The sequence below is a fragment of the Xyrauchen texanus genome, chromosome 12 (assembly GCF_025860055.1).
Source record: "Xyrauchen texanus isolate HMW12.3.18 chromosome 12, RBS_HiC_50CHRs, whole genome shotgun sequence".
NCBI lineage: Eukaryota > Metazoa > Chordata > Actinopteri > Cypriniformes > Catostomidae > Xyrauchen > Xyrauchen texanus.
Window position 1 is genome coordinate 30,295,672 of NC_068287.1, and position 16,347 is coordinate 30,312,018.

A 16,347-nucleotide genomic window follows, 5' to 3' on the forward strand; every position below is an offset into this window, starting at 1 on the left:
TTTGGTTGAACTATCCCTATAAATATATCTAATTTATTAAATGAGAATACTGTCATTTTAAATAAACTAGGTTTATTACTACTGATTTATCACAGGATTTATCTGAATTTAAATCCAGGCCTTGTATTCCCATCTAAAACAAAACATATGTTGGTGAGCTACGCTGGTCTTTTCAGCAGAGATAAACATGATCTATGCCACATTTACAGGGAAGCCTGAGATATATCAGCTCAGCCCACAGTCAGCATTATCTCTTTAAACTAATTGGGAATTGCAAGGAAACTCATTTTATTGGCGGAGAGCCCAGTCATTAATAGAAGATCTTTATAAATTATCATGTCTTGGACTAAAACCCTGTAAGATGACTTACAGCCCACATTGTTCTATCTTTGTCAAACTTAAGCTATCATCTTTTCCATCAAACTAAGTCAGTCTCTCTTGGTACCATTATTATCGTAAATAAAAGCTTGTGGGTCTTGACATTCTCGAGGATGTTGCAAAAGGGCTGGGCCTCTTTCATACAAAACCAGAAGATGTTTGCAACCATAGACAGAACTTTCTCTTTCAAGACAAATCAACAACCTACAATCATTCCTGATAACAATGTCAACAACAGGAGCATACAGATATACAAGTTCATCACATATTTATGTCTGTGGGGAAGGGCAGCCTGCAGGAGCTTTGATTTATTTATAAGATACAGAGAGTTTTTTTCAAATTCAAATGTGAAAATTATGACCAAACTGTTGGGAGAAAAAAATTATATTTTAAGTGATTTCAAAGCACCACTTGAACAATGGTTTGGAGTAGGTTCATGACAAACGGTACAATACCTTTGTGTGAGAAAAAGATCGACATGTTAGATTTGTTGACAAAAATGTATTTTGATTCCAAACTTTTCATGAATTGGTGGATTCAATTCTCAAACCCGATCTAAATGATTAGTTTACAAACTGAACGAGCTGATCCATTTCTTGATGAGTCAATGATCCAGTTGCAACGGTTAACAGCTGCAATTTCAATATAGACAGAAATGTGCGAAAGATGTCCAATTTGTGAAAAAAATTTTTTTTCAATGAATCAGTTTATTAGTTTATTAGTTTATACAAACCGATTTGAACGTTCTGTTCATGAACTGATCTCAATCTTGTGTTCTTGACTCACTGACTTAATAATCTGGTTGCAGCGGTCACAAAAAGTTGTTGCACAGCTTCAGAAGACTATAAATATATGGCACATGAGTCATCTGAACACTTCTGTAACCCGCACACACACACACAAGATGAGACAGTCACAATGTATATCAAAACTGCGTTTATTTGCAGGCAAACAAAAGTACAGCACGGAAAATCCAGAGGGAGAATGGTCAGGGTAGCGTAGGGTCAAAAGCCGGGGAAACAAAGTCGAGTAAGGGGCAAATCCGGGAGAGAGTGGTCAACGAGAGTGGGGAGGTCGAAGCCGGGAAACAGGTTCAGAGTAGACGGGACTAGTGGGAGCAAAAGACAGGGGAACAAGGGGAGCTGGCAAGCTAAGAGGAGGACAAGAGGAGATCAAAACTAGACGAGACTAGCGGGGGGCAAAGACACGGGAAACTAAATACAATAACCAACAGGAGTGAGACGAACGGGTTGTGAAATATATAGGGGCGAGTGCAGGTGTAAACAATGATAGGTGATGAGACGAGTGCAGGTGAAAATAATGTGCAGGAGTGCAGATGACACGAGTGCAGGTGGTCATAATGTTTTGGGGGATTGGAAATGCGTGAGAAACTCGAGGAAGGGAGATAACCTACGAGCATGTGAGCGAGTAGGAGCAAAGTGAGCATGAGGGCTCGAGCGAGCAAAAAGAGCATGAAAAGCTTGAGGGGGCAGACCGAGGGAGTGAGGTCGAGGGAGTGAGTGTGTGTGCGACGAAGCGGGGATGGGGCAGAGGAGCGGGGTTCGTGGCAGTACTCCCCCCTCTGAATAGGACGGCTCCTGACGGCCGCGGGAGGCAGTGCAGGATGATCCCAACAAACAAAAAAAAACCCTGAACAGACAACCCACAAAACAAAGGGCAGTCCAAGGGGCACAGAGGGAAATGAGACAGTCCATGGGGTCAATGGGCAGTTTCAAGGCAAGGTCAGGGGGAACATAGCGGACAGGTGGGTGGTCGGGAGATCTAGGGGGCAGCCATAGGGCAGAGGCTGGGTCAGGGGGTCTGGAAGGCAACTGGAGGACAGGGACTGGGTCCGGGGGTCTGGAAGGTGACCACCGGACAGGAACAGGGTCAGGAGGCCAGGAAAGAGGCCACATGACAGGGAGAGTGTCAGGGGGCCACCGGACAGGGTCAGGGGGCCAGGGAAGAGACGTGAAAGGCAGTGCCATCAGAGGCGGCACTGTAGGCGGCTCTGGAGGTGGAGCCGAAGGAGGCTCGGGAGGCGGAGCCGTAGGAGGCTCGGGAGGCGGAGCCCTAGGAAGCTCTGGAGTCTCTGGGAGTAGAGCCGTGAGAGGCTCGGGGAAAAAGGTCGTGGAAGACTCGAGAGGCTCTAGAGGTGGGGCCCTGGAAGGCTCGAGAGGCTCGAGGGGGGGAGCCATGAAAGACTCGAGAGACGAAGCCCTGAGAGGCTTGAGGGGAGGAGGAGCCCTGAGAGACTCGAGAGGGGAAGCCCTGAGAGGCTTGAGAGGGGGAGGAGCCCTGAGAGACTTGAGAGGCGAAGCCGTGAGAGGCATGAGGGGTGGAGCCATGAAAGACTCGAGGGACGGAGCCCTGAGAGGCTCGAGGGGTGGAGGAGCCCTGAGAGACTCGAGAGGCAAAGCCGTGAGAGGCTTGAGGGGTGGAGCCATGAAAGACTCGAGGGACGGAGCCCTGAGAGGCTCGAGGGGAGGAGGAGCCCTGAAAGACTCGAGGGGAGGAGGAGCCCTGAAAGACTCGAGAGGGGAAGCCCTGAGAGGCTTGAGGGGGGAAGGAGCCCTGAGAGTCTCGAGAGGCGAAGCCGTGAGAGGCTTGAGGGGTGGAGCCATGAAAGACTCGAGGGACGGAGCCCTGAGAGGCTCGAGGGGAGGAGGAGCCCTGAGAGACTCGAGAGGCGAAGCCGTGAGAGGCTTGAGGGGTGGAGCCATGAAAGACTCGAGGGACGGAGCCCTGAGAGGCTCAAGGGGAGGAGGAGCCCTGAAAGACTCAAGAGGGGAAGCCCTGAGAGGCTTGAGGGGGGGAGGAGCCCTGGGAGGCTTGAGAGGAAGAGCCCTGGGAGGCGGAGGCTGTGAGGGCTCTGAGGGGCAAGCAGAGGCTGACAGAGCCGTGGAAGACTCTGGGGGCAGAGCAGAACCCGGCAGAGCCGTGGAAGACTCTGGGGGAGGAGCAGAACCCGGCAGAGCCGTGGAAGACTCTGGGGGTGGAGCAGAACCCGGCAGAGCCGTGGAAGACTCTGGGGGCGGAGCAGAACCCGGCAGAGCTGTGGAAGACTCTGGGGGCAGAGCAGAACCCGGCAGAGCCGTGGAAGACTCTGGGGGCGGAGCAGAACCCGGCAGAGCCGTGGAAGACTCTGAGGGAACCTCTGCGGTCTTGAGCACAAGATGAGACTGGGGAGAAGGGGCCCTCTTCCTTCTCTTACGTCTTCGGCCAACAGGGGACGTGGCCATGGGGACGGTCGAGGCTACAGGCGCTGGCTCGCCGACCGTGGCGGACATGGGCGTTGGCTCGCCGGCCGTGGCGGGCATGGGCGCTGGCTCACCGGCCGTGGCGGGCATGGGCGCTGGCTCGTTGGCCGTGGCGGGCATGGGCGCTGGCTCGTTGGCCGTGGCGGGCATGGGCGCTGGCTCGTTGGCCATGGCGGGCATGGGCGCTGACTCTCTGGCCGTGGCAGGCATGGGCACTGGCTCGATGGCCGTGCCCGGCTTCGGGACTGGGGCCGTGACAGGCCTCGGGACTGGGGCCGTGACAGGCCTCGGGACTGAGGCCGTGTCAGGCTTCGGGACTGGGGCCGTGTCAGGCTTCGGGACTGGGGCCGTGACAGGCTTCGGGACTGGGGCCGTGACAGGCTTCAGGGCTAGGGCCGTGTCAGGCTTCGGGGCTAGGGCCGTGTCAGGCTTCGAGACGGGGGCCGTGGTAGGCTTCGAGACGGGGGCCGTGGTAGGCTTCAAGACGGGGGCCGTGGTAGGCTTCAAGACGGGGGCCGTGGTATGGAACGCTGGTTCAGTTTCTGCCTCCCCCACAGTAAACGAGGAACCCACGTACAGTAGGGCGAGGTCAATAAACTGAGCCAGGTTGAGAGAGCAGCGACCACCAGGCATGAATGATGAGGCTGGCTCATTCAGTCCAAATTGAAAAATGTCTTTCAGAGCCACCTCATCAAAATTCACCTGGTTGGCCAGGGCACAAAAATCAACCACATAAGCCTCCAAGGGTTGATTCCCCTGACGCAAAACCAAGAGTCGGGCTGCTGGCTCCATAATGTCAAGGGCGGGGTTATGAGTTACACAACCGCTGCCTTGCATGAAAAACCCTTGGTTAGCGTCAGAAGAGCCATAAAACCTCTCTGGGGATGGAGAGCATAAGGCGCTCGCGGATGCATGGAGGGCATCAACGGGCTCAGGGGCAGACACAGGTGAAACAGGGTGAAATGAATCAGACATAGCACATACCTGCTGCCCCTGGGCCGCGAGCGCTTGGTCAAGTGTCCAAACAGTAGCTCCTCGCGCTGAATGTGATGTGTATCTCCGCTCTAGTGAGCTGCGCGAATCCTCTGCGTGATACATTGTGACTGTTTACGGTGAGGTTGGTTATTCTGTAACCCGCACACACACACACAAGATGAGACAGTCACAATGTATATCAAAACTGCATTTATTTGCAGGCAAACAAAAGTACAGCACGGAAAATCCAGAGGGAGAATGGTCAGGGTAGCGTAGGGTCAAAAGCCGGGGAAACAAAGTCGAGTAAGGGGCAAATCTGGGAGAGAGTGGTCAACGAGAGTGGGGAGGTCGAAGCCGGGAAACAGGATCAGAGTAGACGGGACTAGTGGGAGCAAAAGACAGGGGAACAAGGGGAGCTGGCAAGCTAAGAGGAGGACAAGAGGAGATCAAAACTAGACGAGACTAGCGGGGGGCAAAGACACGGGAAACTAAATACAATAACCAACAGGAGTGAGACTGAACGGGTTGTGAAATATATAGGGCGAGTGCAGGTGTAAACAATGATAGGTGATGAGACGAGTGCAGGTGAAACTAATGTGCAGGAGTGCAGATGACGCGAGTGCAGGTGGTCATAATGTTCTGGGGGATTGGAAACGCGTGAGAAACTCGAGGAAGGGAGATAACCTACGAGCATGTGAGCGAGTAGGAGCAAAGTGGGCGTGAGGGCTCGAGCGAGCAAAAAGAGCGTGAAAAGCTCGAGGGGGCGGAGCGAGGGAGTGAGGTCGAGGGAGTGAGTGTGTGTGCGACGAAGCGGGGATGGGGCAGAAGAGCGGGGTTCGTGACAACTTCAATAATGCTTTTGCATCTTTTTTTAAATTGAAAGCTTTAGTCTACCTACAGTATACTGTAATTGCATTGGAAAAGCATTGTAATTGCATATGTAGTAACAACGAGAAGGATCCATTGGCAAGCAGTATTTCTATTCACATTGAACACAATGATGCTGCATGACATGGCACAATCACAGCCAATCACTATATATATATAATGTTTAATGTGCTGTTATGAGGATGTACTTTTGGACCAATTTCATTTCACAGTGTGCGGAGCTATCTGGTGTGACGCTGTACTGTAATAATTGAAACCTAACTATTGGCAAAATGTCCTCTAGGTGGTTGCTGATTAGGATAAAAAATTATAACTTCTAAGAGACACCTTTTATATGTGTCGCTTTAATGCTTCACTTCAGGTTAGTACACGATGTTAGGAATTTCTCCTTTTGTGTTTCACAGCAGAAATAAAGTCAAACTGTCTTTAACTATCCCTTTAATTTGTGCTGTTTATTAGAGCTCCCTGGTGAACTGGAAATGTCTGGGATTATGATTTGTTAACAGGATGATCATGTACATTTTTATGTGATGTCTCTAAACAGGCTCCCTGGACCCCAGGTGTCAGATCGGGGTGAGATAATGAACACAGCAGGGCTTCTGAGACAATGGATGCTGTGCAAATTTCTATGGGTAGTTGCAAGAAGAGGAGTACACATGAACAAGTCTGAAAGGTCTTATAAGCATTCAAAGGCCATTCCTCTGTCAACACAATCCCTGGAGTTCTGTCTGCTTCGTCAAGCTCTCAGAGAGAGAGAGAAATAGGCTCATTAACCACAGAGAGTCGAGGGGGATGATAATAATAACAGGACGGAAAGAGAAAAGGAAGACTGTGTCCTGAGGGAGGATGCATCAGGAATCTGTACCTGAAATAAAACTTAAAGGTGCACTCAGTAAAAAATCTATTTATGTTTATAGTCACCTAGCGGCGTAGATCCAGCATCATGCAAAAACAAAAGTTCTCAGTAAGCGATGTCATTGTTCAAATACGCAATTCATAGTCAGCCATGATTAATTTATTCAGTGAGTGAAAGTGTCCAATTAGAAGGGATTATTATTGAGATAATGTTGGTCAACATGGCAAAGTACTTTTAACATATTTTTAAAAATATTATTTTATGATTACTATTTCTTTGTTTGAAAGTTTAACAATTAGCAAAAAAATTAAAACCAAGGAGCTTGTAGTGGACTTCAGGAAGAAAGACAGAGAACACAGCCCCATCACCATTAATGGAGCACCGGTGGAGAGAGTCAGCAGTTTCAAGTTCCTCGGTGTCCACATTACTGAGGAACTCACATGGTTGTGAAGAATGCTCACCAGCGCCTCTTCTTCCTGAGATTGCTGAGGAAGTTTGGAATGAACAGCACATCCTCACACTGTTCTACACCAGCACTGTAGAGAGCATCCTGAATAGCACCGCCCACAACCGCAAAGGGTGGTGCGAACTGCCAGAAACATCATCAGAGGTGAGCTTCCCTCCCTCCAGGATATCTATAACAGGCGGTGTGTGAAAAAAGCTCGGAGGATCATCAGAGACCACCCGAGTCATGGGCTGCTCTCACTGCTACATCAGGCAGGCGGTATCGCAGCATCAGGACCCGCACCAGCCGACTACATGAGTTTCTTCCCCTAAGCAATCAGACTTTTGAACACTTGATCTCTCATGATCAACAATCAGCACTGCACTTTATTAATCATCATCTTGTACCACACACTGGACTGTCAAATATATTCTCCCCAATTCAACGACTGACTGTATATATATATATTTTTATATACCCTTACCCATATTTTTTATTTTTATTGTATGTGTATTCTATATTGTGTATTGTTTACTGTACATTGTATATTGTGTTGTATAAGTATGTGTACATTTTGTTATGTAAATTGTGTTGTGTAAATATGTTGTTTATTGTAATTGGTACTGCTATGTTATTCAGAAATGCACACAAGACTTTCACCTACTGTTGCACTTGTGTACACAGTAGTGTGACAATAAAGTGATTTGATTTGATTGATTGATTTGATTTGAAATAAATAAAATTGCACCAGAATTTGCATTTTGAGAAAGCTCTTTACATTCTGGGATTGGCATTAGATCGTTCCCACACAATACAACTCAGTGACTATGGGATATTGCATAGTCAGTGTGTTGTATGGAACCACATTTCCCTCCTTCTGGGAACAGTAGTTGCTGCATTACGTTCCCATTCAATCGGTTCACTCTGCATTCACCCATAGTTAATGTGTTGTACCCAATTTCCTTCTGGGAACAAAAGTTATTTGTGTAACTTTACAAAATGTATGTGTATAAGTTTAAAAAGAGACAATAAGTGTGTCTGTGTGTCCACTGACCTGCAGAATCTGACAGCGCTCAGAGGTGCAGTCGATGTTCTCACAGGGCTGGTACATCCCCAGAGTGACGCAGTTCAGCAAGATAACCATGATGCTGATGCGCTCGAACCATGTGGATGGATAAGTTAAGGCCAACATATTTCATCAGACACATGAACACAAAGCATAATGCAAAATAAATCTGAAAAGATCTTGAATTTATTTCATAAGCTTTCAGTGCTTACAAATCATTATAAAACATAATATCTTGTCAAACAAATGTGGACGCATGTTTGTATAGTGTATGTCAGAAGTATATCTTATTCATTTGTGTTAGCTGTAATTTTAAAGCTGATGTGTAATTTATTTGATGTTAAAATTTTCTCTCGTATCTCAGCTTAATATGCTGCTCACAAAGTATCCCATTTGAATCAGAATCAGAATTTGTAGGTTGATTTCACCTTAAAGTTTAAAGGCCAAAGTACACTTTGGTTGTCCATGTTGCTTAATTGCATAGCATGTGTGAAGCAAATTTTGTCATCAGCACAGTCTGCGCTTATTTTCTCGACACACAGATAGTCCTGATAGGTGTGATCCAATCTGGAAAATAGAAAAAGTATACCCAGGCCTTTACACTGTTGCTGGACATTGTATTTTGGCTTCACTTTACACAACATATAGTTTAAATTAATTTAAACTGCTCAGTTCAGAAGATTTTTGGCTGTCAGTAAAGGATTTTGATGTACAGAACAACATGGTGTAACAAAACAACAAGGTGCCGATCACAGCTGAGTTTGTCTTTGAGAGAAACAAAACTACATCTGGTAAGAAACCTAATTAAGTTTTTACATTGAAACCCATTTGAGTCAAAAGTTTAGAGTATCTTGTTTCATCCAATATGCCATTTCTGAAATTTTAGAAATGTATGGCGAAACGCTATGCTGCTAAACAAAATGTACACTAATGTGTACTTTAGTGTATTGCTTCCCCAGAAATCCTATATTTACTGTGAATTATCACATTGAGTATCAAAGTTTTCATACAAAAACTGAAAAGGCCTCGTGCTTTCAGATGCTTTATATGGTGTTGAACTAGAGGATGAAAATAAGGTGCATTTTAAACTGTCCTTTAACTTCCCTATGCAGCTAAGTGCATTCATTCCTAAAAATCCGACCAAAAGTTCAGTTTCAGGCTGCAGATGATTCGTGGGCCACTCAACATGTTTGGCAGACATGAGACAATGTTAATCAGTACATAGATTCAGAATTTATAATGTAGAATTTTATTTTAACATGGCTGGCAGTGATTGGATGATGCTGGCTATTACTTTGAATCAGAATGAATTATGCTAATTTCTGATGTAATATCTGTAACGTCTCAAACACATGAATAACCAACACATAATAGCCAATGTGTTTGCATTCAAAGGCAAAGAGCAAATGTATGATATTTGAGAAAATCAACAAATGAACTTTCTCACAATTAGCAACTCTTCCTGAGGCACCACACCCCACTGAGCGAAGACTGCAAAATCACACTTCGTTGTTGCCCTTCCACATCTGTCCCATTCTCTCCCCTCTCCTCCTCATCCATTCCCCTCAAACTCACCTAAGATCTGTATGTAACAAAAGATCACATCTGATGTATACAAATAATGTAATTTGTGTAACATGTTTGGTATCATTTAAAATGTCTCGTGCGTCTGGTATAGTGTTTTGTCCCCAGGTTTATAAAACTTAATGACAACAACGTTATAAGGTCTATGCCAAATACTGAATAACTCTGGAGGTCTATCCCCCTCCTTGAAGGTTTAACACCAGGAAGCCAAGAACCCTTTCACCCCCAAATTCTCATTGATCAAAGGATAATACCATTTGGTACACAATGTGTATTCTCTCTGGATATTTAAGGAAAGCTGGCCCAGAGCTCAAGGTTCTCTGTAGTCAGATGATCCCATTTATTTTTTGTTTTTGTGTATTTATATATGATATATTTGTGAGTAATTGTGATTGTAATTATTGGCTTTTGGATGTATTGTTTGGACCCCAGGAAGACTAGCTGTCGTCTCGGTGTCAGCTAATGGGGATCCTTTTAATAAACAAATAAACAAAAACCTCAATGTGTGTAACTGTAATAATTGGAATCTGCATTCAGATTTCCCATGCTTTGCAATTACATGTAGTTTTCGCAACTGCCAGGTATGTTCATTGACTTCTTTAACTTGTGTTTTAAATCCTACCTGGCACATAAATTGTTACTTTTTGATTTATTCTGTATTCTTCTGAAATCATTTATACCAATACTGGGTCTTTAAAATAGGAGAAAACGCTCTGGAGGAACCGAGCAGGAGAATCCCATTTTAAGAATCATTTATATCACAACTGAAGCTTTAATGCAGGAGGAAGCCACTTAAAGACTATCAGTTTGAATTTCATTAGAAACTGATGAAAAGGTAAATGAACAGAAGAGGATTCAGAGTAATCAATAACTTAAATGATTAAAATAAAAGAATAATCAGAAAGAATTTATAGCTTTAATCTAAATTAGAAGTCAACTTAAAATTGGAGTCAGATTAATATAAAACTGGAGTCAGATAAAATTGATAACGGGATGAATTTGTAAAGTGCAAATTATTAACAATAATTGCTTTACTTCAGTGCTCAGAAAAGACAGAACAACGCAGAGACCTTCAAGGGGCATATCTATGTATTTTTAGCAGTTTTGCCTGCCATTTTACAGTATTATAATATTTTTACAATTTACATTGGCATAATTTTTTTTTTTTGCATGTTTATTAGGTGCTGCTAGATACAAATCAAAAAAGGAAATGGAAAATGCTCACAGTAGTCATGCTTGTGTCTCAGAAGGTTAACACCTGCTATTGTTGAGTGGCCCATTCAATTCAGCACACCAATTCTGGGTCAACCAATGGTGTAAATGTGGGGCATGATTATATGTTTGTCCAATTAACAAAAAACGGCAGAGCATTATGGAAATTGTGATTCCATTTGGTGATGCTAGTGTCATTGAATTACATACCATAGCTCAAAATTATAATTTGCAAAAATTTGACCACTATCAATAAGTAAAACACAGTTTTTCACCCTCCTTTTTTTTCAGTTTTGGAGTTCCATCTTCAGCTCTCTCCTCTAAATCTCTACAAGCCTCATCACTTTACCTTTATGGACCATTTCTTTTTCAATTTACTCTCTACTCCTTTTCATCTGGCTTGGTCAACCTTTTAGCAGGCTATTTTTTTCTGTTTGCACATACCGTCTGCCCCTCCTTTCTTAACTTCCTCTTTCACTTATTACATTTCTCTCTATGTCTGACTCTTTCTCCCTCTCTCCCTCAGTGCTACGGCTTCCTCTTGCCTCTAATCTCCAACACTTGTCTTTTATTTCCTGTTTTCATGGAGTGTTCCGCAGTGTTTGAATTATATTAGCTCCAGGGCAAGGGGCTACTGATTTTACTTTGTGCTGGATCTAAAAGGAAACTTGCTCAGCGTTCACACACGCATGCACAAACACACACAGACACACACACTCATTTATATATATACATATATACAATATTATTATATTCTTCACTTAATTAGAACCTACCAAAAATGCACTCCACCAGGGAAGCAAAAGGCTTATGGCACATAGTCATGGCCTTTTTTTTACTTTTGTTTTTCTTCAACATCACCCAAATTTTCCATGAGAGAAAACATTTACATACATTTCAGTATGTGCTGTTAGACTAAATGATTTGCCACTGAGTTGGCCACTTTTTCAATTTGTGTGTGTAATATTGTAAAAAGCCTTAGAACCTTTTGTCCCTGCTTTAATCATTCAATTGGAGACGGCAACCCCCATAGGGTTAAATCAAGCACCCGCATCATGCGGCAAAATGCTTGCTATGGTTACTGGTGGAAATTGCTCCTTTTAAAAAAAAAAAATTATTGGTGATACCTCATCAGGTTCTGAGGCAGGCTTTTCGCAGAGGCTAAAAAAAATGCCCACAGAAACACTTAAATGACATTAAAGAGACAGGAGAACAGAATCAATCTTACAGAAACACATGAGAGAGAGAGAGAGAGAGAGAGAGAGAGAGAGAGAGAGAGAGAGAGACTTGACTTTTAGGTCTTCTTTAATTGATCAATATAAACATAAGTGACCTATATTTAAAAAAAAATAAAAACCATTAAAACATCCATGTGTTTATATTTACCACAAAACAAAGGGGATAGAAAAACAAAAACAAAAAATAATATAAATAAATAAAAAAACACTCATAAATTAAATACAAAACCTCCCTGATCATCAGCTTCACATATAAAACCATCAACTCCCCACACATGAAAAAAAGAATTAACATCATTAATGAGGCTAAAATACGCAAACTCCATCGTTAGTCTCTTCTTTATAAAACCTCTCATCATCAAAACAGTGTCCACACTTTCCCTCCCTTCTACTTTATTTCTTCTTGTACACCAAATAGCCAACTTTGCTGCACCGAACAAGAAGTTTAAAAAACCACTTTGGATTTATATTTTGTTGAATATTTGGGACCAAAAATAAACAATTCTTGATTGAACTTTCCCAAAAGCTGCATACTCCAGCTTTCAATTAAACCCAAAATTTGATCTAAACGTGGACACTCAATAAAAAGATGAAAAACAGTTTCAGACACCCCGCAGAAAGGACAACCCTCATCATCTGAGTCATTAAGGAGTGCTTTGTGTCTGTTTGTAGCTAAAATCCCATGCACAATTCTCCACTGAAGATCACCCACCCTCTTTTCAATGGGTCTTTTGTACAGGGACCGCCAGCTACCTTTCGGGAAGAGCCTGATTCAAACACCATAGACCATTTAGTGTCTCTTACATCCTTAAGATGTTGGAAATTTATGGTTTTTACACAAGCTCTGTAAAGTGTTTGTCTGCTCAAAATACTCAAGATATTTAGTTCTGGTATATCCATGGAAAGCAACTTGCTGCCATCCTCCTGCCAGTCTTCTTTTTTATGGAAACATGCAGTTCAGGAAAATGGGCATTATCTTTGGCATCACAGTTCACCGCAGGAGAAACTTTCATAAAATCCCTTATAGGAACAGGGAGGGCCTCCTCAAGATCATCCAACATCCTCTTGATAAAACGTTCAGACCTGAAGCCCACCTTTTGTGCCAATTCCTCTACAGATATCCAGCACAGTCCCCTGCGTAGATGGCATATTTTGGAGACTCCTGCTTTCAACATTGCCGACCTTACAGTGGCAGAGCTCAGCAACTCAACAGAGATAAGTGGATTGAAAAACAAAGGCTCTTCATATACCCACTGATTGGATCCTTCCCATTCTCTTGAAAAAGATAGAGTCTGCCAAGCTTGCAATACACTCTGGTAAAAACCAGCCAATCCTTCCAATGCTAGTCCATTAAAGGACATGACAAACCAGTGCTTATCCAACCCCATTCTTCTGTTTTTTGCAGCAAAGCACATGCTACGTCCATCCACTGCTGATGCTGCCCATATAAAAGACGCTGTGCCACTTGCAAACGGAAAACAGCAATCCTAGAACGAATGTCAATTAAACCTTGTCCTCCCTCATGAATTGGAAGGTATAGGACAGCAGCTTTTAGCCAGTGTTGTCCTGACCAGAAGAATTTAACAAGAGTCTTTTGAATATCTTCAATTATGTGTTTTGGAGGATCCAAAACCATCAACTTATGCCAAAGGGTGGAAGCTATAAGATTGTTGGCTATCAGGACTCTTCCCCTATAGGATAGCTGGGGTAGCAGCCATTGCCATTTAGACAAAGTTGCAAGCACTCCGTCTACTAACCCCTCCCAATTCTTCATCTTACATTCATCTTTACCAAGATATACTCCTAAAAATTTAAAACCGGACTTCCCCACTTGACATTTCCTTGTAATTCAGGTAAAGAGCTTCCTTCAGAACCACACCATAACGCCTCTGTTTTTTGCCAATTAAGTTTGGCTGATGATGCTCCTTCATAAATATTAAGAGCTTCCTTTATAACTTGAACATCATGCGTATTCCTAACCATAACAGTTATATCGTCTGCATAAGCGGAAAGTTTAATAGCTTCAGCTTCTGGCTTATTACTTACTAGAATACCCGTCAATTTACTTCTTAATAAACAAAGTAGAGGCTCTATTGCCAAGGTATATAACTGACCCGACATAGGGCACCCTTGCCTTATCCCTCTTTTCATTTGAATTGGTACACTCAAACCTCCTCCTATTTTAACCATGCTTACAGCATCAGTATATAATATTCTTATCCATGATAAAAAATGTTCTCCAAACCCATAACACTTAAGAACCTTAAAAGGTAGTGATGATCTACACGATCAAAAGCTTTCTCCTGATCCAGAGAAAGCAAACCAAAATCAACATTATATATTCCAGCATAATCCATGATATCTCTCATTAAAAACAAATTATCATAAATAGACCTTTTTGGTATACAATATGTTTGGTCTTTTTGTACCAATACATCAAGAACACCTTTAAGTCTGTTTGCCAAACACTTTGATAATATTTTATAATCGGAACATAGGACCGCTACTGGTCTCCAGTTTTTTAGCAGACAAAGATCTCCCTTCTTCGGGATCAAAGACAGAACTGCTCGTTGACAACTTTTTGGTAGAACCTCAGCTTTATAGCTTTCTTGTACAACTTTAAAAAAGTCTTTTCCGATTATTCCCCAAAAGTTTTATAAAATTCTGCTGGTAATCCATCGATTCCTGGTACACGACCAGATGAAAGTTGATTCACTGCTTTTGTAACTTCCTCAAATGTCAGATCAGAGTCCAAGTTCTTTACATTTTCTTCATCCAGTACAGGCAAGTTGTTAAAAAGTTCATCTGCGTCAAAGTTTCCTGTGCACTCTTTAGCATATAAGTCCACATAGAAATCAACAGCAAGTCTCCTCATTTCCAAAGGATCTGAAGTAACATTCCCATCAGGTGTGCGTAATGCATGCATATAGTTTGTATGAACACACTTCTTATTCAAATTAAAAAGAATTTCGTGGGGGCATCCATGTCATGTAAAGAAACAAAATGTGATTTTACAAGAGCTCTTTTTACCTTTTCATTTAACATATTACTTAACTCTTGTCTCTTCAGTCTAAAATCATCTTGTAAATTTACATCGTTTTGATCAATTAACTTATTTTGAATTTTTAAAATATCTTTCTCCAATTCTGCCATTTTATATTTAATTTTACAGGAAGTATGTGCCATAAATTGTTGACAGAAAAGCTTGATCTGCGTTTTCCCTATTTCCCACCACTGAAGCAGATTTTCATAATCATTTTTTCCTTCAACCCAACAATTCCAAAACATTTTAAAATTCTCATAAAAATTTACATCTTGAATTAATTTAATATCAAACCGCCAATGAAAGAATTGTGGTTTTGTTTCTGATAAAACAACATTCACTAAAATGAGCTGATGATCAGAGATAACACAGGGTGTGATATATGCACCCATCACTCTATTACACTGATTATTATGTAAATAAAATCTATCCAGACGTGCCGCACTGACTCTATCTACTGCCACTTTAATCCAACTATATTGTCTCACGTTTTTATTTTTTTCCCTCCACACATCTACTAGCCCTAACTGAGTGATTATTACTTTCAAAACTTTAGCAGAAGGAGGATGTGGTTCTTCTCCAATCCTATCAATAACAAAATCAAGGGTGCAATTAAAATCTCCACCTATAATTAAAAAATCTTCTTGTGAAAGAGAAACAAGAGTATTTTTTAGCATCTCAAAAAGCTTAATTCTGTCCTTACCAATATTTGGTGCATAGATATTAACAAAGACAAAACACAAATCTTTTATTTTAGCTTTAATTAAAAGAAGTCAGCCCTTTTCCAATTCATTAATAGATAAAATATTTACATTTAATTCGGGAGAAAACAATATTGCCACCCCTGCACTTAAATTTGTCCCATGACTAAGAAAACACTGACCATCAGACCACAAACCCCAATCTACTTCATTATTTATATCACTGTGTGTTTCTTGTAGAAACATCACATTAATTTCTTTTAGCTTTATGCATTCTTTTAACAATGACCATTTATTACTCGCCCTAAGACCATTTACATTTAGGGACCCCACTCGTAGGACATCCATAATAAAATAGTGTAGGAAAGCAGAAATAAACAGAAATGTGAGAAGAATACCAGGAAAAGGATAGATACCCATCGTGCACTTATTTTAGTTTACCTTTCACGGCTCGGCATTTCAGCCCTGCCTGGTTTTACTCCTTGCCTAATTGTTGTTATGTATTTTTTAATCGAAACCTTTTCTGCTGGGATAATTCATCTAGGGTGCAATCTTGTCTTACATTTATAACAGATAACACAAATTTATTTAAATCTGGAAAAAACTTATCAATTTCAACACTTTTACCCTTTGTCTCATCCAGAAATGCATTGATCTGCTCAACTGTATACAGATCACTTCCACTATTTGCCACATCAAGG

The 16,347-nt window shown here is 42.3% G+C and overlaps 1 protein-coding gene across 1 annotated transcript in view; it reads right to left on the minus strand.

Moving 5' to 3' along the window:
• cacna1ia (calcium voltage-gated channel subunit alpha1 Ia) overlaps positions 1-16,347 on the minus strand; it is a 208,435-nt gene that overhangs the window by 129,225 nt on the left and 62,863 nt on the right. Inside the window, exon 2 of the mRNA XM_052139594.1 lies at positions 7,857-7,968. Within this exon, the coding sequence (XP_051995554.1) occupies positions 7,857-7,968 (112 nt within the window). The remainder of the gene's footprint in view (positions 1-7,856; positions 7,969-16,347) is intronic.